This window comes from Neofelis nebulosa, chromosome 7 (genome assembly GCF_028018385.1).
Source record: "Neofelis nebulosa isolate mNeoNeb1 chromosome 7, mNeoNeb1.pri, whole genome shotgun sequence".
Lineage (NCBI taxonomy): Eukaryota > Metazoa > Chordata > Mammalia > Carnivora > Felidae > Neofelis > Neofelis nebulosa.
Window position 1 is genome coordinate 72,114,509 of NC_080788.1, and position 27,517 is coordinate 72,142,025.

Sequence of the window (27,517 nt, forward strand, 5' to 3'; positions counted from 1 at the left end):
TAAATCTTTAAAAGTATTTTAATTAATATAATCTCTTGAGATCAATAATATATTGTTTAAATTTTCTGCGTAAGTAGGCCCAAGGCAACTGCTGGCAAAAGGGTAAAGAAAAAGTAATTTCATTTTAAAATAAATGCCAAAAATCAACTTTACAAAATAACTTTATCAATATGAATCATTTTAAAAAAGAAATATAAGACTTCATATACATGCATCAAATTGTACTCTCATTCACTGACATGAACACACCTCCACAAACTAACAAGGGCAAATAAATAAATATATACAAATAGATATACATGGCCAAATAACGAACTACAGATTCACCTGCCATTTCCAGAGACCAAAATCTTCTTATAAATACACTGGCAAACACAGCAAAATACCAATATAAAGGAACACATATATACATATATGCATAAATACCAGAACCCAAAGTGACATGTAGACATATACCACAGTGCTTATATACACATACATCATAAATAAGCATGTAGTCCAGAAAGAAAACAAATGGTGATCCACAAAACAGTCAAAAATATACCCTTTTCATTGCTGGTGAAAACTTAACAGTTCACAATAAAATTGAGTTTAATATAATGCTCATGTCTTAAATAATGGAAACAGAAAAAGAAACTAGACTCTAAAGCCATTCCTACAGACACTGAGTCTCTCATAAAAATATAACAGCACAATGATGGGGACTCCTACCCTAACTAGAATAAAGGTAATTTGCTAAATGAGACCACTGAAAGTGATGAGAGAAACATTGTGTAAAATGAGCTAAATTCTTTTCACTTTAAAGGCCCTGCTAGAGATTTGCTGCTGCTCTACTTCACGACCTGGGGAGGCAAAACTAAAAAAGCTGTTGCTGGGTTCAGGTGCTGTGGGAGAAGCCACAAAAAATGGTCTGAACTGAAAATCTCCATCTCCACCACCCCGATTTCGAACTGGTGTACTGTCCAAAGGAAACTTGGAGTTGTTCCCTAGGAAAAAAATAAGGAGAAAACTTAAGCATCCATTTGCTTACAGATCTTTAGGTACAAAAAGACAAAATTCATTTAATAAATATTTTAACAGAATCAATTCCTATAAGACAGTAAAATATAAACTTAATATTGGATAGAGAAAAGGGTTATGATGGCTCCTACTCCCTCCCCCAACCACAGTATATACTATACCTTCTGCTGTGATGCACTTTCCAGTAGCTATGAACTCATCACCAAAAGTAATTTTACAGTGAAATGTTTTTAGTATAGCCAGAATTTACAATTCATAATTTCATTCATTATCTATGTAATCTACTTCAAAGGAATAGTGTGTGTGTGTGTATGCGCGCATGCACGCACGCGTGTATATAAAGCCTTTTGTCCCAGGTTCTTTAAGAATAATTTTATTTATTTACTTACTTTTATTTTATTTTTGAGAGAGAGAGAGTGCACCTAGCAAGGGGGGTACATACAGAGGGAGAGAGAGAATCTTCAGCATGCTCATCTGGTGAGGAGCCCAATGCAGGGCTCAATCTCACAACCATAAGATCAGGACCTGACCCAAAATCAAGAGTCCGACGCTTAACTGACTGAGCCACCAGGAGCCTCTAGAATAAAATTTTTTTAAAATACTGCCATAAACAGGAAATATATATCAACTATGAAAAACTGGCACATACTCACAGTCCAAGATTAGAATAACATTAAAAAAAAAATCAGACAATAGATCTGATTAAATAAACATTTTAACAACTTCCACTGAACCATTCTTTGGCTTCTACAAGTTTTAAATGGAGTATGTAACTAAAAAAGAATGCTGACTATAAACATGCTTCAAGCCAACAGCTGTAACAAGAGATAAAAGTAGAAAGGTTAAGGGGCATCTGGGTGGCTCAGTCAGTGAAGCGTCCAACTTCAGCTCAGGTCATGATCTCACGGCTTGTGAGTTCAAGCCCCACATCGGGCTCTGTGCTGACAGCTCAGAGCCTGGAGCCTGCTTCAGACTGTGTGTCCCTCTCTCTGCCCCTCCCCTGCTTGCACTCTGTCTCTCACTCTCTCTCTCTCAAAAATAAATTAAAAAAAAAAAGTTAAAAAAAAAAGGTTAAGTGTGCATATAAAGTGAAACAGGAAAGAACTGATGAATATAAAGAAATCAACATAAATATGGATTGTAACAAGGAAAAAATATCTATAATGTTAATATACAATAACACTGACTAAATTATAATTATGATTAACTGAAATTTAAGCAAAAACTTGTTTTTGCTTCAATTCTTATATCTGATATTCTTCACCTTATTACTTCCTGCCTTTTCTAGGACATCTCTTCCCCTACTAAATGTTTTTCCTCAGGCTGTAATTCAAAAAACACGTATTTAGGAAATTAAGCACATGAAACTTCACTTTTTTACATTCCAAAACTAATTTATACTAATAGCATAGCAAAAATCACTTGGATTGTATTATATCAAGAATAGTATAAAGAGAACTCAGGAAGAGACACGAGTTTCATTGTATCTGTCAAGGCACCTAACAAGCAGAAAAGAACTGGTAACTTCCTAGATTGTGCACTTCCAGAAAGCAGGAATCCTATCTGCATAATCCTTATATTTTCATTGCCTAGGATTATGTCTAGCAGACTAGTACATGAAGTATGTTTGATAAATACTTGATGAATGAACAAAAGCAAACCAACAATAACTTAAGTACTGTGCAATCAGTATTGCCATGTGAAAGAAAATGAAACATGGACTTCTTGAGGATAGGAAATGGTTCAGTGTGGGCTCTGAAGATAGTTCTGTAACTTAACTAATTTACTGAAACTTTCTGTGCCTCAGTTTTCTCATCTGTAAAATAAGGGTAATAACTACTTCACAAAGTTTTAAAAATAAAATGAATATATGTAATATTATAACAGTATCTAGTCCTTAGTAAGGAATCAAAAACTGGCAACTAATATTACTGCAAGGAAACAGCTTTTCACTTAAAGTATCAATTTGCAAACTATTTTGAAGAGATTTACTGTTTACAATGAAGATATAACTTAACCACAAGCAAATAAAAATAAATAAAAGCAAAGATGTACATGTTTAGACCTGGATAAGGAATCTGGAACCTATCACCACTCTAGGCCTTTGGAGTCTCCACTGACTTTCTAGAACTGTGCAGAACACAATGTGAAAGATTTAAAGAACAGTTATTGGATATTATATGTCCTTTCTTACCTAATGGAAAGCCAAAAACACCAGATTGTGCAACCATGGATGGTTCCAGCATACTTTCTTGGTTAGCAATAGTGATGTTTCGCAGCCTGAGGCTATCATACAGGCCTTGGAGCTTTTGATACTGACGATTTCGCTCCATAAGTTTCTCAGAGATGTCACTGAACTTTTTCTTATATTCTTCTAGCACTTTCTTCATGGAGGTGACTTCCCCCTTCATAGAGGTCAATTCTACATCCTTACTCTGTATTTGCTGAGTGTATATCTTCTCCATCTGTTTCAGATGGCCCTCAGCCTTGCTGAAATTGTATTCTTGATAGAGACGCTCCTGATGTACCTGCCCCAAGAGAAAAGGAGATTTTTAAGGTAATAAGTACAAAGTTATATATCATAAAACTTTACACAAAAAGATTTACACCAGGACATTACTAATTTAACATTTAGAACCAGATTAAGAAGCAAACTAGACGTACAATTGGATGGTTACTATAGAAAATAATACACCATGTCACTAAACGCATAAGAAAAAACTCTGGAGGAATACTCTCAAACTGCTACCATTATACCAACAAAAGTATCTATCTAACCCTGAAAAGTGACATGTAGTCTTAGTATTTTTAAAAAATATGAATGTCATATTTCAAGTAATCCATAATATGGAGAACAGATAAGACAGTCTCCAATTATCCCTGTCTCCTTGTACTTAGATTGTCTCCTACAATGTGGGCAGAAGCTGTGACAAGAATACAGGTAAAATGAAAAGATGCTGCTTGACATTACATAAGACTATAAAGTCGGCCTTAGCACACTCTCTTGCTGGCTTTGTAAAAGCAAGTAGCCATGTTGCAAAGGCCAAGGCAAGTAATTGAGTACAGCCTTTGAGCAACAGCCAGCACAATACTGAGGTCATAATGAATCTAAACATAAGACTGTACACAACCTTCACAAAAATTAACTCAAAATGGATCACAGAACTAATGTAAACACAAAACTATAAGATTCCTATAAGATAACAGAGGAGAAAATCTAAATGATCTTGGGTTTAATGGTGACTTTTTAGATGCAACACAAAAAGGCACAATCTGAGAAAGAAAGAACTGATGAGCTAGATTTCATTAAAGTTGAAAATTTCTGCTCTGCAAAAGACAATGTCAAGAGAATGAAAAGGCAAGCCATAGACTGAGAGAAAATATCTGGGGGCACCTAGGTGGCTTGGTCAGTTAAGCATCCAACTTCGGCTCAGGTCATGATCTCATGGTTATAAGTTCGAGCCCCCTTCGGATCCTGTCTCCCTCTCTCTCTGCCCCCCCACGCTTTCTCTCTCAAAAAAAAAAAAAAAAAAAAAAAAGACATGATAAGTCTGTTATCCAAAACATACAAAGAACTCTTAGAACTCAACAACAAATAACCCAACTTAAAAAATCAGTCACAGGGGCGGGCACCTGGGTGGCTCAGTCAGTTGAGCAGCTGACTTAAGTTCATGTCATGATCTTGCAGTTTGTGAGTTCGAGCCCCGCATCAGGCTTTGTGCTGACAGCTCAGAGCCTGGAGCCTGTTTCTGATTCTTGTCTCCCTCTGCCCCTCCCCTGCTCACACTCTGTCTCTCTCTGTCTCAAAAATGCATAAACATTAAAAACTTAAAAAAAAAAAAAGTCACAAACCTTAATAGACATTTCACCAAAGAAAATAAACAGATGTGAAGTAAGCATATGAAAAGATATCCTGACAAAGCTGTAATCATCAAGACAGTATGGTACTGGCACAAGAACAGACACTCAGATCAATGGAACAGAACAGAGAACCCAGAAATGGACCCACAAACATATGGCCAACTCATCTTTGACAAAGCAGGAAAGAATATCCAATGGAATAAAGACAGTCTCTTCAGCAAGTGGTGCTGGGAAACTGGACAGCGACATGCAGAAGAATGAACCTGGATGGACCACTTTCTTACACTATACACAAAAATAAACTCAAAATGGGTGAAAGACCTCAATGTAAGACAGGAAGCCATCAAAATCCTTGAGGAGAAAGAAGACACAAACCTCTTTGATCTTGGCCGCAGCAACTTCTTTTTTTTTTTTTTTTTTTTTTTTTTTTTTTTTTTTTTTTTTTTTTTTTTTTTTTTTATTTATTTTTGGGACAGAGAGAGACATAGCATGAACGGGGGAGGGGCAGAGAGAGAGGGAGACACAGAATCGGAAACAGGCTCCAGGCTCTGAGCCATCAGCCCAGAGCCTGACGCGGGGCTCGAACTCACGGACCGCGAGATCGTGACCTGGCTGAAGTCGGACGCTTAACCGACTGCGCCACCCAGGCGCCCCGGCCGCAGCAACTTCTTACTCAACACGTCTCCAGAAGCAAGGGAAACAAAAGCAAAAATGAACTGCTAGGACCTCATCAAAATAAAAAGCTTCTGCACAGTGAAGGAAACAATCAGCAAAACTAAATGGCAACCGACAGAATGGGAGAAGCTTTTTGCAAATGACATATCAGATAAAGGGTTAATATCCAAAATCTATAAAGAACTGATCAAACTCAACACTCAAAAATCAAATAATCCAGTGAAGAAATAGGCAAAAGACATGAATAGACACTTCTCCAAGGAAGACATCCAGATGGCCAACCGACACATGAAAAAATGCTCAACATCACTCATCATCAGGGAAATACAAATCAAAACCACAATGAGATACCACCTTACACCTGTCAGAATGGCTAACATGAACAACTCAGGCAACAACAGATGTTGGCGAGGATGTGGAGAAAGAGGATCTCTTTTGCATTGTTGGTGGCAATGCAAGCTGGTGCAGCCACTCTGGAAAACAGTATGGAGGTGCCTCAAAAAACTAAAGATAGAAATACCTACGACCCAGCAATTGCACTATTAGTCATGTATCCAAGGGATACAGGTGTGCTGTTTCAAAGGGACACATGCACCCCCATATTTATAGCAGCACTATCAACAATAGCCAAAGTATGGAAAGAGCGCAAATGTCCATCGATGGATGAATGAATAAAGATGTGGTATACATATATATACAATGGAGTATTACTCAGCAATCAAAAAGAATGAAATCTTACCATTTGCAACTACGTGAATGGAACTGGAGGGTATTATGCTAAGTGAAATTAGTCAGGCAGAGAAAGACAAATATATGACTTCACTCCTATGAGGACGTTAAGACACAAAACAGATGAACAGAAGGAAAGGGAAACAAAAATAATATAAAAACAGGGAGGGGGACAAAGCAGAAGAGATTCATAAATATGGAGAACAAACTGAGGGTTACTGGAGGGGTTGTGGGAGGGGGGATGGGGTAAATGGGTAACGGGCATTAAGGAATCTGCTCCTGAAATCATTGTTGCACTATACGCTAATATGGATGTAAATTTTAAAAAATAAAATTAAAAAAAAGAAAAGATACCCCATATCATGTTATCAGGTAAATGCAAACTAAAACGAGATACTACTACACACCTATTAGAATGGCCCAAATCCAGAACACTGATAACTAGCAAGGATGTGGAGCAAAAGGAACTCTCCTTCATTGATGGTAGGAATGCAAAGTTACAGCCATTTTGGAAGACAGATTTCTTATAAGACAGCAGTTTCTTATAAAACCAAACATACTCTTACTATACAATCCAGAAATCATGCTCTTTGGTATTTATCCAAAGGAACTGAAAACATGTCTTGCACACAAATGTTTATAGCAGCTTTATTCATTATTACCAACACTTGTAAGCAACCAAATTGTCCTTCAGAGGTGAGTGGATAAATAAACTGTGTAAAATCTAACAACAGAATAGTATTAACATTAAAAGGATATGAACTATCAAGACATGAAAAAACAGAGAAAATTTAAATGACTATTACTAAGTTAAAGAAGCCAATGGAGCGCCTGGGTGGCTCAGTCGGTTAAGCGTCAGACTTCAGCTCAGGTCATGATCTCACGGTCTGTGAGTTCGAGCCCTGCGTCGGGCTCTGTGCCAACAGCTCAAAGCCCGGAGCCTGCTTCAGCTTCTGTGTCTCCCCCTCTGCCTCTCCCCACCTCACACTCTGCCTCTGTCGATCTATGAAAAATGAATAAACCTTAAAAAAATTAAAAAAAAAAAAGAAGCCAATGAAAAAGACTACAAACTGTAGGATTCCAACTGTGTGACAGTCTGAAAAAGGCAAAACTATGGAAATAATAAAAAGATCAGTGGTTGCCAGGGGTTAGGCGAAAGGAGGGATAAAGTTGGTGCACAGATTTTTAGAGCAGTGAAACTACTCTGGATGATATTATCATGGTGCATATAAGTCATTATACATTTGTCCAAATTCACAGCATATATATAGCACAGAGAGAACCCTAATGTAAACTATGGACTTTGTATGATAGTGACATGTCAATGTACGTCCATCATTTAAAACAAATGTACCATCGCGGTGGCAGATGTTGATAATGGAGGACTATACATGTATCGAAGACAACAAATATATGGGAAATCTCTCCATCTTCCTCTTAATTGTGCTATAAACCTAAAACTGCTTTAAAAATAAAGTCCCTTCGGGGCATCTGGAGGACTCAGTCAGGTAAGCGCCCGACTTCAGCTCAGGTCATGATCTCATGGTCTGTGAGTTCGAGCCCCATATCAGGCTCTGTGGGGACAGCTCAGAGCCTGGGGCCTGCTTCAGATTCTGTGTCTCCCTCTCTTTGCCCCTCCCCGACTCACACCTCTGTCTCTATTTCTCTCAAAAGCAAATAAACATTAAAAAATTTAAAAAATAAAATAAAGAATAAAATCCTTTTAAAAAACAAAAAATATGGCCCTCAGTTTCACATGCCACTAGGAAGTGAATGCTGCCAGAGCATGAGCTTGGAAGCAGATCTTTCCTCAGTTGGCCATACTGTAGCCCCTGTCAACACCTTGATTATAGTTTTGAGAATCTGAGCAGAGTCCATGCTTGAACTCTTGACCTATACAAACTGAGATAATAAACATGTTGTTTTAAGCCACTAAATTTGTTGATTAAGCCATTAAGTTTGTTACACATATACAACTACTATATACAGACACAAATTTTAGCTTATCTTTGGATTCACTATCCTTTATATACTGACAAGAATGAAATATGACCACTCACCTCTAAATTTTTTTTTAATTTGCCCATTCAATATAGCGTGATGTAACTCCACCAAGTCTGGGTTACCAGTCCCTTCTATGTAGTCCCACAGCACTCTGTACTTTCCTTATAATGTACACATTACAATTATAAATGTCTGGGGTTTTTTAATCTTTATCACCACTAAACCGTAGCCTTCTTGAAACTCATACATTTTGTTCATTACTGTATACTCAGTACCTAAGAAGGTGCATGAAATATAAATGTTTCCAGAAAATATTTGAATAACTAAATAGAAAAAAAAAAAAATTTATTTCTGACTACCTTACTCATTCACTGCTTTCTACCATATTTGAAAAGATGAAAACAGTAACACATTCATGTTCAATCAGTACTATCCCCCAAATAGGAATCCACTTTAAGATATAGTGTCTATTCATTCAGTCAATAAATATTTACTGACTTAAGACCAGTAACTATGATGGTCACTCAGGACCCAGAGATAAAGTATCAAAACTTGACATAAAGAACTCTCCCAACTAGAAGACATGAACAAGTATGCAGATAATTATAATACCATATAAATAATATAATAAAAGTACACATAAGATACAGGAGCATATAAGAGGGATGCCTTACCCAGAAAAATATAATGAAAGGATTAACTTGTTGACAAGCAAAATCTTTAAAAAGCATTATAAATGTATATGCAAGATATACAATATAGTCAAGGACACGATTAAAGTTCTCCACAGGAAAGTCTTTCTAAGAAGGTACCAGAAATCATGAGTTAAGGATGTGAACTTGGTAATAAGGATGCTCATCATAGTGGTTTTAATAAACTAGAAAAAAATTATGAGACATTTCTATTATATCAAAAAAAAAGACTAATAAAAGATAAATAAAAAAAGAGATAATATCTTGCAATATCTGAATTACATACATATAAAGAATTCTTGTAGTACCTGGGTGGTTCAGTCAGTTGGGCATCTGACTTCAGCTCAGGTCATGATCTCTACAGTTTGTGAGTTCAAGCCCCACGTTCGGCTCTGTGCTGACAGCCCAGAGACTGGAGCCTGCTTCAGATTCTTTGTCTCCCTCTCTCTGCTCCTCCCCCACTCATGCTATGTCTCTCTTTCAAAAATGCATAAACATTAAAAAAGAGAGAGAGAATTCTTACAAATCAATAGGGAAAAAACCTACAGCAAGTGAAATAAGCAAACTAAAACAGGCAATTCATAAAAATACATGAAAACATACAAGAAAATGTTTTCAGCTAACCGTCATCTAAGAAGTGCATATTTAAACAAGATTTTACTCTACTCATTATCTAATTGGTGAGTAGAAATATGAACAATCAGGCACCCTCATACATTTAAGGGACACAAAAGGTCCTACCTGGAGGACAATTTTAAAATACTGCAATTTGGGGAGCACTTGGCTGGTTCAGTCGGTAAAGCATGCAACTCTTGATCTCAGGGTTGTGAGTTTAAGCCTCACATTGAGCAGAGAGATTACTTAAAAATAAAATCTTTTAAAAGTTAAATTAATTAACTGCAATTTTTAGAACTTTGAAATATGTATTCATCCACTTTCAGGAATTTAATATTAGCAAATAATTAAATACGTGAATTTGATAAGAATGCTCATCACATTTTTTTATAACTTGGAAGTAATTTATGATACAACTATTAAAATTATGATTATAAAATAACTAATTTAAAAATACTAAAATATTCTAGTAATCATAATATATTGTCAGCTTTAACTGATATTATCCTACTTTGGGACAAAAAATATATATATGTAAAACATATTTATGCCCAAAAAAAGTCCAGGAATACACAAAAATATCAACAATGATCTCCAAGTTATGGAATTATGGGTGATTTTTTTTATTTTCTTCCCTTTGGATTTCCAAAAGTAAACATATGACCTTTTTAAATTTTTTTTTAGTGTTTGTTTATTTTTGGGAGAGAGACAGAGACAGAGCGTGAGCAGGGGTAGGGCAGAGAGAGAGGGAGACACAGAAACCCAAGCAGGCTCCAGGCTCCCAGCAGTCAGCACAGAGCTGACGTGAGACTCAAACCAACAAACCACAAAATCATGACCTGTGCCAAAGCTGGATGCTTAACCAACTGAGCCACTCAGGGACCCCTAAACATACTACTTTTGAAAAAAAAAATTGTTAAAAAGAAAGTTTTCTATATATTCACAAAAAATAAATACAAACACAGTGAAGGAAAAACATTAGAAGATTCCACATGCCTCCAATCATACTGTCCAGAAAAACTAGCCTAAGCACTAACCTGATACGTCCAGAAGGCCAGTGCACGGGAGCTGATGTCCAACACAATCTCTGGTCGAAGTCCTGCCAATACCATGGCTTTATATTCCTCTGATGGACTGAGTTCTGTGCGGACAATGTCTAGCTTTCCAGAAAGGGTACTGTTGCAGGCAGGGCAGATAGCTGGTGAACGACTAAACTCACCACTGCCATGCTGATCACAGAAGATGTGAGAGCAGGCAGTGACCCACGCATAACCAGAGAGTTTGAGACGACACTTGCGATAATTACAAAGCAGCATGTCTTCACACAAAGACATAATAGAAAGTGAGGTCTCCAGATGCTGAAAAGAATCCTAATAAGGGGTAAATGAAAAGGCCAAATAAGTCAACTTTTAGTGAAAATGAAATAAATAGTAAATAAACAGACCATGTTTTCATTTAATTACGATAAAATAATGTATTTTATTGTTTTTGTAATTATTATCAATGTTACATTGATTTCACTCAATATTAACTGTGTTCTTTTGTGTAAACCGCTAGAAAGTCCATGAAAAAGAATTTTAAAGAAACAAATTAAAGACACTAGTGGTCCAAATCTTACTAAAGCCAAAAATAGTATGTACGTAGAAAATAAAGTTCAGGAACATTTTGCAAAGTACAAACAAATAAAAGTTAATTACGTCCTTCGCCATTCCTCAATACCTAAATAAAAAAGCCAAATTTATGACCGTCCATAGTTTGCTAGCATATTTTAGTATCACTTCTCACACTTGGCAGACTTAAGTCCAGGCACTGATTTCAACCATTCTTTAGTGCAAAGTGTCTTTTAAGTTACATTTTTAGGTTTTTCATAATACATGGACTTCTCAGATTCTTTACCTGCATTGCCTTAACTAAAAAGCCGGTAGTAATCTGCTAGTATTAAAATAATTTAATTCGTCCAAGCAAATGACTATTATGAAACCTGAACAACTGTATAAAAGCTGCTTTATCATCAAACAATTCCTTGCAAACAAATTGCAAGGATAGCATTCAATATTAATACAAATACTATTGAATGCTATCCTTGCAATTTTTTTTAAATGTAAAACTAAATAAATACTTTTAGGTTACTTTTCAATATAGCGTCCACTCTCACTGGAGTTTTACTAACCGAGACTGGACAGCAATATTGTGGATATATCAAAATCATATACTGTAAGAAATAATTGTGACACATCAATTATACACCAAGGAAAAATGTTCACATTTATCAACCGATAAATTCTGTCAAGAATGTTGCCTCAGTCACAGGGGTCGACGAGGACGCTCTGACACCTTTATCCCCAAAGTACCCGCTGAGGTAGGCTCCAAAGGTAAATGGCACCTTGCAGCCGGAGTTATAAGGCTTATTTTACCTTCAGCAGGGTTAATAGGCATGGGGCGAGCAGAAAAGCTGGGACGTTTCGAACCAGAGCCTTCTCGGGCAAAGCGAGGGGAGCGGCTAATTCCCAATTTTCCCTGACTGGGGGAATAAAGCCAATTTAGTGAGCTGTCCAAGTTACCGAGGGCCAAGTTTTTGAGAATTAGACTCACAGAAACTTCACTCTGGAGTTGTTGGCCTGCTTCCTGCGGTCTACGGAGAAAATAATAATACAAATAAAATATCTAACCTGAGGCGCCCAGATAAAGCGCGGGAAAACACCGTTGCCGCCACAATTCCACAACTACTGTAGGGAGGGCTCGGCCTGCGGCTCTTACTACATCTGAGAGCGCACGCGCGGGGTTGCCCCGGAGCCTGCCGGGTACTGGGCACAGGGCTTCGTACGGCTCGGGATCCTGGGACCGGTCAGGCTGTGGCACCCAGACTTGGTTGGGGACGTATTCCCGGCGCAGGCGCATATCAGGCGCTGTGAGGGTGCGAGTCTCACGTAGTGTGGTCTAGGTTTCCCGTTTGGGAGCCCAATGGATACAGCCATTGAGTTCCCTTCACTGCCCTCGAATGGCAGAAGAGTTAACATCCTAGCCCTCCTGGGTGTAACAGCTGAGGTCAGTCTCCCCAGGTAACAGCAGGCAGGGGGGCGAGAGGCAGTTGAGAAGCTAACAGAACCTCTGAGTACACAGGCGTGTTTGTCCTAGAAACACTTGGGGATGACAGGCTGGGCAGCACATACTTCCTAAGTAGGAAAAAGTCCCGGAAATGTGATGCCCGTAATTGGATAGCTATCACCTCCACATTCTAGTTCTGCCATTTTACTTTTTATCCATCTTGGTACAGGGATCTTTATAGCTTTCACATATCTTCTAGATACATTTAAAAATAGAAGTTTTCCTTAGTTTATGATGTTACCAACATTTATTACAGGGCCTGAAATGAAGGGAGAGGATCAGGGGTCACAGCTTTTTTGAGGTGATCTACCTGTGTGCTCTCCTGGACCTACTTTTAATTGTTTAAATGTTTGTGCCTGTTTTACCCTAATGCTGTCACCTGCCAATTTCTTTTCTGTTCTGTGTAACCTGCGTGGTCTTCTGCTCAATCTATAGAAGCCTATTGGAATTCATATTAGAAACTAAGCTGAAGAGGGCTTGAGGGGTCCTCAGAATACAAGCCTTAATGCTGTCTTTTGCAGCCACCTGTCCGCATAATGTGTAGTAACAGATACTATACACAATGGACACCAAAGCCCTGTAAACCCCTTTATGGGTTGTAAATCTCTAATACTAACCCTTTCTTCTTCAAACAAAACCTATCCTAATTACACAACTTTTGGCTAGTTTTCTGTCTACTTCCAACTTGTTCACAGTAATTAGAAAGGGTCCTCTTGGCCTTTGTACACATTTCCTAAAATGTCGTCTGAGAGTTTACAGTGGTAACTTAATTCTGGTGTACAAACCGGATTCAAACAAAAGTGGGTGTTCATGTGTAAACCCCTAACATCTCTTTTGCATATCTGAGCAGTTTATGCATTTCCTGATTTTAATTATGCCAAATATACTACAAAAGTGTAGAATCTAAAGTTAGAAAACACAAAGCATTCAAATTCAACCAATACCTAACTTTGTGATCTAACTTACCGTTGTACTGCAACATGATCTCTTCCTGCTTCTTCATCAAGACCATTGATTCCCCAAACCTTAGGGTTTCAAAACTAAGTCAGTTTCAAAGTCAGTCTCAAATTTCCTCTAGAGTCAGTTTCACATTTCCAACCCATTTGGCTAAAAGCCTGTAAGAATAATATACATATTATGTGGGTGTGTATGTGTGTGTATGTATACTTTTTTTTGCCAACATTTTGCCGGATAGAATAAAAAGGGGCAGGGGGCTACAAAGACTTAGTATCCCAGTTATCTGGAACACCAGGAACTGAACTAACCTCCTTCTTAGTGGCATTGTGTCCTCTTGTTATGGCAAACCTTTCACTGCCTTCACTGGCTCTTTTCTGGAGGGCTCCTGGGGATGAGATTACTAAAATCAATCAAGGCTGAGATACAGAGACCCATCCACCAAACAGAACTTTTTAAAATACTGGTTTTTGGGGTACCTGGATGGCTCAATTAAGCATCAGACTTCAGCTCAGGTCATCATCTCCCGGTTTGTGAGTTTAAGCCCCAGATCAGGCTCTCTGCTGACCTCTCAGAGCGTGGCGCCTGCTTTGGATTCTGTGTCTGCCTCTCCCCCACTCATACTCTGTCCCTCTCTCTCAAAAATAAACATTAAATTTTTTTTTAAATATTGGTTTTTATTATTAAATATCAAGCATACAAAAAATGTGACAAATGACCATCATGCAGCTTTAATAAACTGAAATCTTTCTCACATTTGATTTTCTTTTAAATGAAGTAACATATTATAAATATAACTGAAGCCTCCCCATTTTCTTCTACCTCTCCAGAGGTAAACAAGCCAGATTTTGGTATTTATCATTCTCATGCATGCTTTTATACTTTTAGTATATATGTATATATCAATCTTGTTTTGCATGTCCTTAAACTACTAAAATCTTATTTTGCATGTCCTAAAACTACTTATCATAGTATGCATCACTTTGCTATTTTATTAACTGTTTTTGACATGTAGTCATGTTAATACACATACCTTTCACTAATTCATTTTAACAGCCAAATTCTAAAAATTTACCACAATTTATCCATTCTTCTAATGGACATTTCTTCCAGGTTTTTAAAATTAAAAACAATACTTCAATAAACTTTCTATACATGTCTTCTTGAATACACATGCCAAGAATTCCTATAGAACATAATACCCAGAGACTGGATTTGTGTATAATCAACTTCAAATAAATTTCACTACCACCAGCAAAAATGAGAGCACACTGCTTCAGACTCAGCAACATATGCAAGTGTCATTTTTCTGGTTTTGTTTTCATTTTTGCCCTTATGATGGCAGTAAAATGGCATCTCAATGTTTTAACATGCCAATTCTTTGATTATTAGTGAGATTAAGCATCTTTTCAGGTGACTGACTACTCAGAGATCCTCATCTGTGAATTACTCATTCATATCCTTTGATCATTTCTATATTTCTTTGGAGTCTTTTGTTGATTACATGGTATGTAAACCTAAGTTTTAATTTTACTATATACGAATTTATCAATCTTTCCTTTTGGTGCTTAAGTCTATTCCAATGTCATCATATTCCTTGTTTTTCTATAGGTTTAAAGTTTTGCTTTTCATTTATAGATGTTTGATCCATTCTTCCTAATATAAGGATCTGGATAAACTCTATAATTTGTGCTTACGCATTATTTATACCATTTAATTACAGATTATCTTCACATTTCAAAAATGATTTTTTTATCATAAAGTTTGATATTGATCTTGGGTAGATATTAAGTATCTATCAGCTATACGGAGTATATACCACATTGCTCTAAAAATTTCAAAATAGTAATCTCTCCTGTTATCATTGAATCTTAGAATGTTAGCATGATCTACTCTAAACTAATTTGATACTTATATTCATTTTAATGGAAGAATCCTAATCTAAAAATTAGATTTCAAATTCTAACAAATTATTATAGTGACGTACCATTTCTATAATTCTAGTATGAGTATTAAATCCCATTTCAAATCACAGGGATAAGTACTAGACTTCCAATACCTGAATTTGTATGTTATATCCCTTGCAAGTAAAATATATCCTCAGGGATATAAATATACTATGTAGGGCAAAAAATTCTTTACAGTATAATTTAGCCAAAACAATTATAAGTATTTCAACATTAACTATAAAGCAGAAATAATGACTTTTTAACCATACCTGAGTGCTCTGTAAAACTTAAATCAATGATAAATGTCCAATTAAGACTATAAATAAAATGCTCATAATAAAAGATATCCTATTAAATATCAGTAAGCTTTTGGGGTGCCTGGGTGGCTCAGTCGGTTAAGACTTCAATCGACTTCAGCTCAGGTCATAATCTCATGGTTCATGAGTTCAAGCCCTGCACTGGACTCTATACTGTCAGCACAGAGCCCACTTTGGACCTTCTGTCCCCCTCTCTCTCCCCCTTTGCTGCTGGTTCTCTCTCAGAAAAATAAATAAACATACATACATACATAAATATAAGCTTTTATATAATTATTCCTCAAACCCAGTTTGTTTTGGCAGCCATTCTTCATTGACCCTTAAAGGATCAAGCATCATAATCAAAGTAATCTCTACACCCAGCTTGGGTCTTGAACTCACAACACTAAGATCAAGAGCAGCATGCTCTACCAATAAGCCAGCCAGGCACCCCAAGTATTAAGACTTTTAGGTAGACTCACTGGTACCCAGATGTACCTATATATACAATGTACCTATATATACATTTTTCATCAGAGGCAAAATTTAAGTCCCAATTATTACATGTAAATGTCTTGCCAAAATGCCATTAAAAAGGGTGCCATTTTCCAGGAACTTAAAAAAATATCTAATGGAGGTTTCACTTCACATATTTTTGAGTATCTACTCTAAGCCAGGCATTACAGATAAGGAAGTTTTCCTGCTTTCATGGAGTTTACAATCTAGCAAAGAATCTAAGAATGATGAAAGAAAATATTTTACTCTTCCTGCCTCTTACATTTTTGCAAGGTTTTTTTAACTAATTTTCTTGCATTTCTTTTAAAAAATTTTTGTTAATGTTTATTTTTGAGACAGAGACAGAGCATGAGTGGGGGAGGGGCAGAGAGCGAGGGAGACACATAATCCGAAGCAGGTCTCAGGTTCTGAGCTGTTGGCACAGAGCCCAATGCAGGTCTCAAACTCACGGACCTCGAGCTCATGACCTGAGCTGAAATCAGATGCTTAACCAACTGAGCCACCAGACACCCTGCAAGTTGATTCTATAAACCCTTTCTGAGGAGAAGTCTGTTTCCATCTTTAATTTCCATCTACTTTCATGCTGTGAAGAAAAATACATTTTTTAAAAATGTTTATTTATTCTTTGAGAGAGAGAGAGCACAAGCAGGGGAGGGAGCAGAGAAAAACACACAGAATCCAAAGCAGGCTCCAGCCTCTGAGCTATCAGCACAGAGCCCAATGCAGGGCTCATAAACCGTGAGATCATGACCTGAGGTGAAGTCGGACGCTTAACTGACTGAGCCACCCAGGTACCCCGAAAAATACATTTTTAATACTAACCTAAAATGTGTAAGCAACCACTCGGTAGAAAATTGATCAGTAGAAACTCATCAGTACAAAATGATTAAACAACTTAAAATGTAAACATGAATGACTTCAGTTATTGTTTCAGAAACTCTCAATTTACTAAACCACTTTCTTTCATAGCCCTAGGTCAGTGCTATTCAAATACTATTGCAGTCAAAGGATTGTCAATAAACTTACACATCCTTATGTTTTAATGTTAGTTTTGTTTTATTTTTCAATCACAGGTACATTGTCTTAACCTAGAATCACCACCTGCTTTGTAATTGTTTGACTCCGCAAAAATCAGAAGACACTAACGGACGGCCAACCCATCCCCATGGTGCCCTGAGTGAAAACAAGTCAGCTTGGATATATGATGGACTAAAATCTCACTACCTAAGCTCTAAGCAGTGAGAGGAACAGCCATCAAAATTTATCTCCAACCACTTTAATAAATGTTTTAAGAATGTTTTAATGTTTAAGAATGTTTTAATAAATGTTTTAAGAAACATTTATAAAAATAAAGATATTAAGTCATTCTTTTTTTTTCAAGTCAGTCTTAATAGGAATCATTACATCTAAATTTTTAAAAAGTCAATTAAGAGCTAAATGAACCATCAAGTATCATCTGCTCCAGCTAAGACAAAATGAGGAATAGGATGATAAATAACTCTGTGCCAAAACAAGATCAATCAACTAAAGAAATGTTATTGGAACAGTCACATAGAGATACACACTAGTCCTGATTATCATACTTACTACCATAATTCTAGAACTTTAAATTAGGTTTTGTGTGCTGGAGGTAAAGATGTCAGAAACCACCAGGTAGAATAGTTTAAGATAAATATGCACATGGACTTTGATGATAAAACAGCTAATATCTAGGGGCACCTGGGTGGCTCAGTCGGTTAAGTGCCCAGCTTCGGCTCAGGTCATGATCTCATGGTTCATGGGTTGGAGCCCCACATCGGGCTCTATGCTGACAACTCAGAGCCTAGAGCCTGCTTCAGATTATGTGTCTCCCTCCTTCTCTGCCTCTCCCCCATTTGCACTGTCTCTATCTGAATCATAAACATCAATAAAAAAAAAAAAAAAAAAAAAAACAGATAATATCTATTGAACAATCACGATATGCTTAAGCAGTGTTCTAAGCCCACAAATTTATTATCTAATCTTCAAAGTGACATACTATTCTTTTGAATCTGGCACTATTATTCTCATAAGATATTAAGACACTGAGATGTTAAGAAACTTGCCAAGGTTACATAGCTATTAAGTGACAAAGGATTGGTTTGAACTCAGTCTCACTCCAGAATCTATGCATAATATACTATGCTACCTCAACATCTTTGACCTTTTAAAAAATTAAATCTGTAGCAACTTAGCAGCTGGCCACGAAGCCACAAAGTTGAATTTTCAAAGATTCATATGTCTGTCAAAGCTTCTCAGCTTCAACATAAGCCTTACCACAAAAAAAAAAATGTTGTCATCATCTGTTGTATATCCAGGACTTACAACACCCAAGAATTCCAAGCTGGGAAAGAAGTCAGACTCAGATCTAGTTTTGGTCTCCTGAAACGTCATTGCTGCAAAAAGACATAGCCAAAGCTGAAAGCTATTTCAAGTACTAATGTTATTTTGGATTATTTGCATTTCCTGTATTTCTCCCTCAGATGTACCCCATTCTCTGCTGAAGCATGCAGGCACAGATAAAAAGAATAGAAGCCTGTTCTGTGTAGGTTCAATTAATACAATACATGAATATAATAAAGTCAGAAAACACAGGGTAACAGGATCACCCTTAGAATCCAATTCTAGAAACAATAATCCCTAGTATTGAGTATATCCTTTCATAAAATTTCTGAAGTAAACATAAGTATATGAAAATATTTAAGCATAAAAGGGATTAGGCACACTGCTCTATAACTTGTTTTTAACTCAATGTATCTTGAATATCCTTCCATTTCAAAAAAGGTAAACCTGTATCAGAACTTTTAAGTGACTATTTAGTGTTGCATTTTATGATCCTGACAAAATTGACTGAACCAACTCTGAAATCCTCTTAATCTTATATATAAATTAATAAAATAGTGATTAGTTAAAAACCGCCAAGTAAAGTGGGTGATAGAATTATACCAGTTATCAGTGCTTTTTCTGTAGTGTTTGAATGTTTACACTGAGGAAGATTCTTGACCCTGGTTCTATCTCAAAAAGATATCACAAAAGGTCAAAGCACACAACAAAGTATTGTAGTGTCAGATCTGTAATTCAAAGATTTAAGATTTACCTGGGACTGGGGGGCTAGATCCCAGTAAGAATTCCAAGAAGCAGAATTCAACTCCAGGTGTTTGCCCTAGCTTTAGTCTGCTCAGAGCATGTGTTTAATCAGGGTGATCAGCTGAAACACGGACTTAACATGCATTTCATCATGGCAAACTGTAGGTGACTGATGAAGGGCAAACCACCACAGGCTCCCGTCTCTAAACTAGGAGGACACTCTTAAGGTTAGAACTAAGGTTTTTTCAAACTACCAAATTCCAGCCACTAAGGACACTGAACCCCAAAACTTAGTAGATGATTAGAAATCCAAATCAAGTAAAAAGACTTTTCTTTTACACTTACCTCTGGTATCAAATCCATCAGCTTCTATCTAGAAATTAGTTGAACCACACGATCTACCAACTACCTGCATATCATCTTTCCAAATGCATCATCTCTGAAAAATAAAGAGTAAATAATAAAGGTTATGATTACAGGACTTAAATGCATACCAGCCTACTCCCAAGCCACATCTCTATAGCCTCAAGGAAAATTAACCTCAAGGGAAACCATTCTTTGTATCAATCTCCAACCAGTAATATAAATTGACCCATCTATTTGGAGAATGAATGGCATGAAATGCCCAAATGCCCAAACTCAGTATCACATTAGGACAGGACTTCTTACACAAGCTCAGATTCTTGTATAAATTTAAAAGTTTGGGTAAAACTGTACAATAAGTTTAACCAAACTCCAAAAGTTACATGTCCAGAGTCTCACAATAAGAGAACAATATGGAAAAGGAAGGAGCCATGTGCTGGCTGCAACCAGAGCTTTGCAGTTATGAGAACAAATTCAGTGAGATGGGGCATAAATGACATGGGTTACTGCCAACCTTTCCAAGTCCACAGGGTGTTCAACTACAGAAAATACTTGTAACCAGTCATTAGATTCACAAAATCCTTTAAAAAAAAAAAAAAAAGAAAGAAAGAAAAAATAAGGAAAAGAAAAAAAGGGCGCCTGAGTGGCTCAGTTAAGTATCTGACTTCAGTTCAGGTCATGATCTCACGGTTTGTGAGTTCAAGTCCCGTGTCAGGCTCTGTGCTGACAGCTCGGAGTCTAGAGCCTGCTTCAGATTCTGTGTCTCCCTTTCTCTGCCCTTACCCTGCTCATGCTCTGTCTGTCTCTCTCTCTCTCTCTCTCTCAAAAATGAACAAATTTTTTTTAATAAAAAGAAAAAAGAAGGAAAGAGCCAGGAACTCATAAAATAAATAAGGTAATCTCGGGCCCATGGCTTACTCAGTCAGTAGAACATGGAACTTTATCTCAAGGTTTGAGTTCACGCCCCACATTGGGCATGGAACATACTTAAAAAAAGAGAGAGAGAGAGAAGGTAATCCAAAATAGTTAACTTTTTTTTCAAAGCATGTTTCAATTTCATGAGACAATGCTGATTGTATTTAACATTTACTTTTGGTAAAAATTTATCACAACTAAAGAAAACTTTCCTGACATAGCAAAATTGAATTAGCATCATTTAGAACCCAAGGCAGCCACAAGATGGCAATATAAGAAAGCATAATTTCCTCTTCCAAGGCTCCAGTGTAATCTAACTTTCAGGTGAAAGCCTAGACACAAAGCTCATCACTGCAGGCAATCTTCAGACTATTCCCTATTATTAACTAGAAAGTTTCTTGTATTATTATATTTAATGATAATCTAAAACTTACTAAAACTATTATATTTTTATTATGTTCCTTTTCATACAACAATGTGAAGATTTTAAAATCCATAACCTCAGATACAATCTAGTTAGAAATACAAGACTGATGCAGATTAATGTCCATGGGAAGTACCAAAAAGTGGTATAGCAAGGATTCTTAAAAATAAGAATCATTGGTCAGGGTGCCTGGGTGGCTCAGTCGATTGAATGTCTGGCTTCAGCTCAGGTCATGATCTTGCGGTCTGTGAGTTTGAGCCCCGCGTCGGGCTCTGTGCTGATAGCGCAGAGCCTGGAGTCTACTTTGGATTCTGTGTCTCCCTCTCTCTCTGCCCCTCCCCCACTCATGCTCTGTCTCTCTCTGGGTCAAAAATAAACATTTAAAAAAGTTAAAAAAAATAAATAAGAATCATTGGTCATAGTAGTCTTCATGAAGAAAAAAGTTATGTATCTTGAATGAGCCTTAAAATAATACCATATTGTATATTTGGAAGTTGCTAAGAGAGATCTTAAAAGTTCTCATCATAGGGTGCCTGGGTGCCTCAGTTAATTAAGTGTCCAACTCTTGATTTGAGCTCAGGTCATGATCACAGTTTGTTGAGTTCGAGCCTAGCACTGGGCTCTGCATTGACAGCACAGAGCCTTGCTTGTGAGTCTCCATCTCTCTGCCCCTCCCCCACTCACACTCTGCCTCTCTCAAAATAGATAAACTTAAAAGGGGCGCCTGGGTGGCTTAGTTGGTTAAGTACCTGACTTCAGCTCAGGTCATGATACCAAGGTTGGTGAGCTCAAGCCCCACATCAGGGCTCTGTGCTGACAGCTCAGAGCCTGGAGCCTGCTTCAGATTCTGTGTCTCCCTCTCTCTCTCTGACCCTCCCCACGCTCATGTTCTGTCTCTCTCTCTCTCTCTCTGTCTCCCAAAAATAAAATAACATTAAAAAAAATTAAATAATTCTCATCACAAGAAAAAAATTGCACTACCCAACAGGTAACACCACATACAGCTGTTAAATTTTAAATTAAATTCCTCAGTCACATTTTAATTGCTCAATAACCACGTATGGCTAATGGTTACCATGCAGAATACAAATATAGAACACTTCCATCACAGAAAATTCTGTCGGATAGCAGTGCCTTAAAGGATGGGTATGACTAAAATAAGGTGACAGAAAGGGAAGTAGTATCTAACATTCTTAAAAATTCCTATTATCTGGGGTCACCTGGGTGGCTCAATAGGTTAAGCATCCAACTCTTGATTTCAGCTCAGGTCTTGATCTGATGGTTCCTGGGTTCAAGACCCATGTGAGGTTCCACGCTGATAGTGCGAAGCATGCTTGGCATTCTCACTTTCTACCTACCCATCCCCTTCCCCTCTTGTGCATACACAGGTACACTCTCTCTAAATAAATTTTTTTAATGTCTATTCATTTATTTTAAGAGAGTGAGAGAGCACGAGTGGGGGAGGGGCAGATCGTGAAAGGAGAGAGAAAATCCCAAGCAAGCTCCCCAATGTCAGCACAGACCCCAACAATGGGCTCGATCCCAAGAACCATGAGCGCATGACCTGAGCTGAAATCAAGAGCCAGAGGCTTAACCCAGGGACCCCACAAAATAAATAAGCTTAAAACAAATTCCTATTCTGTCAGAAACTTTAAAAATCATTTCACTCAAACTTTATTATCCCATATTTATTGTTAAATTTGAGGCTTAGAGAAATTAAATTAACTAGCTACTAAGAGCTATTAAGACCTAAGATTTAGGGACACCTGGGTGGCTGTCAGTTAAGCCTCCAGACATTTGATTTCGGCTCCAGTCATGATCTCAAGAGTTCTGAGATCGAGCCCCACATCAGGCTCTGCAAGATGATGTGGAGCCTGCTTGCGATTCTCTTTCTGACCCTCCCCCCCTAAAATAAGTACATAAACATTTTTTTTTTAAAGAGGATTTAAATTCAGTTCTGTCCACTTCACCATGCTTCTTCCTACAAGAAATAGGAAGCAGAGTTACAGAAGATGGTTGGTTTTAGCATATAATGAGAATGACATACTGGCTCAGTAGGTCAGAAAGAAACTGACGTGGTTTAAGTACCTGAGAGATATAATCAAAGTGTTACTTTACTCCCATCTGACAGTTGAATAACACTTTAATTATTTAAGGCTGTTTTCAGATGACCAGCATATTAGATTAACTAAGGGAACATAAGTAAGACATGAAGTGCAAGCTTTCTACAGTTCTACCAATGGCATTCTACCAATGAAGGCCATTTCATAATTACTAAGCATTTAGGGAACTCAAGTAAATATTTTATAAATACCCCATAAACTACCAATGACCCACTCATTTTGTCCCCTGTGAGAAGTAAAAGCTTCTAAGTACTGGTATTCATGGCCAAAACATACATTTTATGTATGGGAACAGATGCTTCATGAAAACCTGATATAAACTACAAACTGATAATACCAAATCTGAGGCTTCTAAGATGACAATTGCCTATTCAGTTCCATGCCAATTACTCAATGCCCACTGTGTGCCTAGGATTATGGGATACAACAGTAATTTAAAGAACCTATCTTTCTGAGATAGAAAAGACACATATTCATGGGACACAGAGAACACTTTAAGGCATTATCTTAGTCAAAGTTCCAAGTACTTGCTTTATGGTCCCATCAGCCTTTAACCATTCCTACCGAGAATGTCCAAATCCAAGCCCACTTGATTGATGTTACAGATGATTTCACAGTGCTACTTCTGGGCTGGCACATAGGCTTTTGAAGACCCAGGCCTGCATTCCTCCATGGATTCCATCTTCAACCTGAAGCAAAAGGAAAACACAAAATTCTGCATAGGAATTAAATGCTACACTGTCACTTGGCATAGTTCTCTTTTAGAGATAGCTCTATAAGGCACTACTATCAGAAAAGATTCCAAGTTTTGTTTCTCACTCACTGTCAGCTATTTTAGCCCAAAATACCAGTGGTTTTAACCTCAGTGCAAGCAGAATCCACTCAGAGCATATATAAAAGTGAGGAGCTCAGAAACACAGACGGGCCATGCAGCTCATACCAAAAGACAACTATTTCACCAGGGTCACAAATGAAATACTACCTGAGGGCTTTGGATCACAACATCAGGAAAGAATAACTTGAAATCAGAATACAACAGGCAGTAAAAGTCTACTCTGTTAACTTGATGTTTTATCTATTCCATTAATACTTTGCCTATCTCAGAATTTACAAAGCCCTTTCTATATATTGCCTCATTTTGCAAATATAGGTCATCTCCATCTTATAGGTCTGTAAGCATGGTTTGGAGACTAATGGCAGGCACCTTTGTGGTTAACATAATGGATTTTTTTTTTTTTTTAATTTTGAGACTCTTCAAATTTTATTTTTTTTACGTTTATTTATTTTTGAGAGAAGGAGAGAGACAGAGCATGAGTGGGGGAGGGACAGAGAAAGAGGGAGACACAGAATCGGAAGCAGCCTCCAGGCTCTGAGCGCTCAGCTCAGAGCCCGACGCGGGGCTTGAACTCACAGACTGTGAGATCATGACCTGAGCCGAAGTCGGATGCTTAACCGACGGAGCCACCCAGGCGCCCCCATAATGGATTTTGAAGTCAGACAAAACTGGAGCTTGACTCCCCCACCTATTTGCAACTTTTCTAAGCCTTGGTTTCCCTTTCTGTAAAATGAGGACAAATACCACCCACCTCTTAGGGCTGTTGTGAAGATTAAATGAGGTAAAATAAACATAAAATACTTTGCACAGTAGCTGACATGCAACTAAATTGTTTAATATGTTGTTTCTATTAAGTGTCCAAGCTCAACCAGCTAATGAGTAGGAATGGGGATATTCTGCCTAAAAATTTCACTTTCACAATATCTTGAAGCCCAGAAAGTCACTCCCTAATGGGAGTGACACATCCCTAATAAGTCCACTTTCAAATCCAAGATACTCCTAACTGGAAAACTAGAGGTTTCACAAGACATGATCTTAGCCTTTTATGACTTAAAAAAAAATAAATAAAAAAGCTTTGGTGGAATTCCCAGAAGCTTTTGTTTTGCATATTTTCATCCCAAAAAAACATTTGTTTTCCCTAACTTAATGCTAAAATATGAGTTTACTCACTCAACACTGTTATTTCAGGAAGATATCCAGCATGCATTCTGCTAAGTAAACACTGGAAACATGCTCCTTCTGCCCATGTGGTTTCTCTGGTTCATGTTGCCATTCCTTCTCAACATTAAATGTGTTCACAGCAAAATAAACCATCCCTTAAACTGAAGTGGGCAAAGATCCATTCACATAAAAGCCATCAGCGTGGTTTTGCTTTTGATAAAAAATCCTTTATTGCTCAATCAGGACATTTATGGTGTTGGTTGGTTTCCAGTTATCACCGTGTACAAAATAAATATAAGTAACAGGAAGCAGTGCATGTTTAGAGTCCTTATAAACTATATCAAACCCAACTGAACTGTGGCATGTGACAACTGACTTATATACAAGGTTATTCATTTTGGGGTAAACAACAAGACTGTAAACTACCTAAATGTTCACCAATAAAGCTTAAATTATGGTATGCACATACATTAGATTACTGTGTAACCATCATAAAGAATATGGATGTTCTTTATTCATTTGGAAATCTCAAGTGGGAAAAGATACATGGTAGAGTATGTAAGAGGGGAGGGTAAAATACATATATTTGCCTATACTTATATAAAATATCTCAGAAAGTATACATAAGAAACTGTTAATGCTGTTACTGGGTAGAGAAATTAGGCGACGTAGGAGACTTCATGATACACGCTTTGATCCCTTTTTAATTTAACCATGTAACTGTTACTTTCCAAAAAAATAACATTAATTTAACAATAAAGTGTAAGAATTATAAGGATTTTGAGAAGTCTACAACATTCTATTACTACATTCCATCCACTAGTTTATTTCTTTCACATCTTCTGCCTGGAAGAATAATGAACACATACATTGTATTCAAACTAATGTATATCAAGGAGGAAAAAAAAAAAAGGGAATCCATTTACACTCAAAGTCACCAGGCAAGACTTTTTATAAGAAAAAATATATCCAAAATAAATTTACTGCTTACTTCTAGAAGGTATATAACATTTATTATAATGCCTGGCCTTCGTATATTTTGATTTTCAACAGCGGGACCTCATAGTGGTCCACTGAGTTACCCAAGGTCACTGGAGGAGTAAACTGTAGTGCTAGAATTTGATTTGGGCTTGTCCCGAGCTAAGGCCCCTGATTTTTTCTTTAGTAGTTCTTAGGCTTTTTAGGGCACCCTCACTACAGTGGCGACATTAAAATTGGGAGCTCCTCTGAGGGCTCACTAAAATCATCTAACTTCAGAGTTTGCTGCCTAGGCTCACTAAGAAAGCTATAATGAATGCTCTGAGCAAAGACCAGGGAAAAAACAACGTTCGCTACAGCTCCCACAAACGCAGTGAGGGCCTGGGCTCTACAGACACGAGAGAAAATGTACTAGTCTGAACCTCTTCCCAAGGTCTACCCTCCGGCCAGGGAGATCTAAGTCAAAACAGCATCAGAATAGTAACAATACCTTCCCCTCCAAGCAAAAGGAATCCAGGTATTTTCCAGGAACACGGGGACTCTGTACATGAAGCAGAGTCCGTTGTTTCTGGGTCACCAGGTCTCGGGGAAGGAAGGCAGACCCAGTGCTGCAGAGGCCCACGTGGAAATAAGCCAGGCAGAGCATTTCACTGCCTTCTCCCAATCTCCACAGCCGAAATTAATCGCCTTGTGACTCACACACACTCTAATGTTTGCTTGAAAAAAAGGCCTGCCATCAGGATACAGGGCTCAAATGGAAAAGAAATTCAGAACAATCAGGGAGCAAAATTAAGTGCATACTCACCAGCCCACCACCAAAACGGAGAGACTAAGTGGAGAGACAGGAAGTGGCTTTGAGAAGTGGCCTCAGAGTCTGATTGGCTAATGAGTTAAAAGCAGGGTCCCTCCTCCTTTACCTTAAAAGGTACCGAAATGATACAACCCCCCCCCCCCTTCACCTACTTGTGTCTTTATAGAACAGTGATGCTACTTGCACTATTTTTAGAATGACCTTTTTAAACCAAGTTTCCTTTTGAGTTCAAGTACTTAACACAAGCAAACATAGGCTAATTCAAGCTATTTATACACATTCTTGTTTAGATGGCCCTACTGTAAACAATTTTGTTCCTTTAGGATAATTTCCTAACCTTTGGACTTCAATAGGGTTAATTTATGCAAAGTAACAGGTTTCATTAT

General features: G+C 37.5%; 1 protein-coding gene and 2 non-coding genes across 8 annotated transcripts; all 3 read right to left on the reverse strand.

Moving 5' to 3' along the window:
- CCNB1IP1 (cyclin B1 interacting protein 1) lies at positions 1-27,187 on the reverse strand. 6 transcript variants are annotated; one of them, XM_058738352.1, is made up of 9 exons: positions 27,126-27,187; positions 23,911-24,035; positions 19,867-19,960; positions 18,712-18,830; positions 13,967-14,043; positions 13,668-13,816; positions 10,634-10,966; positions 3,215-3,548; positions 1-986 (listed from the first exon to the last, which is right to left on the reverse strand). In XM_058738352.1, exons 7-9 carry the CDS (start codon positions 10,928-10,930, stop codon positions 784-786), a joined length of 834 nt encoding a protein of 277 aa, XP_058594335.1. In that variant the 5' UTR covers positions 10,931-10,966; positions 13,668-13,816; positions 13,967-14,043; positions 18,712-18,830; positions 19,867-19,960; positions 23,911-24,035; positions 27,126-27,187; the 3' UTR covers positions 1-783. The 6 variants fall into 6 exon arrangements, with proteins under 6 accessions (XP_058594335.1, XP_058594336.1, XP_058594338.1 ...); XM_058738353.1 differs by lacking the exon at positions 18,712-18,830; XM_058738355.1 differs by lacking the exons at positions 18,712-18,830; positions 19,867-19,960; positions 23,911-24,035; positions 27,126-27,187 and adding an exon at positions 14,135-17,784.
- Positions 17,527-17,673, reverse strand: LOC131518530 (small nucleolar RNA SNORA79). The gene has a single exon (XR_009265199.1). It is a non-coding gene; the product is annotated as a small nucleolar RNA SNORA79 (small nucleolar RNA).
- LOC131518536 (small nucleolar RNA SNORD126) lies at positions 19,606-19,682 on the reverse strand. Its single transcript, XR_009265203.1, has one exon. It is a non-coding gene; the product is annotated as a small nucleolar RNA SNORD126 (small nucleolar RNA).
- Positions 27,188-27,517: the final 330 nt, after the last annotated feature.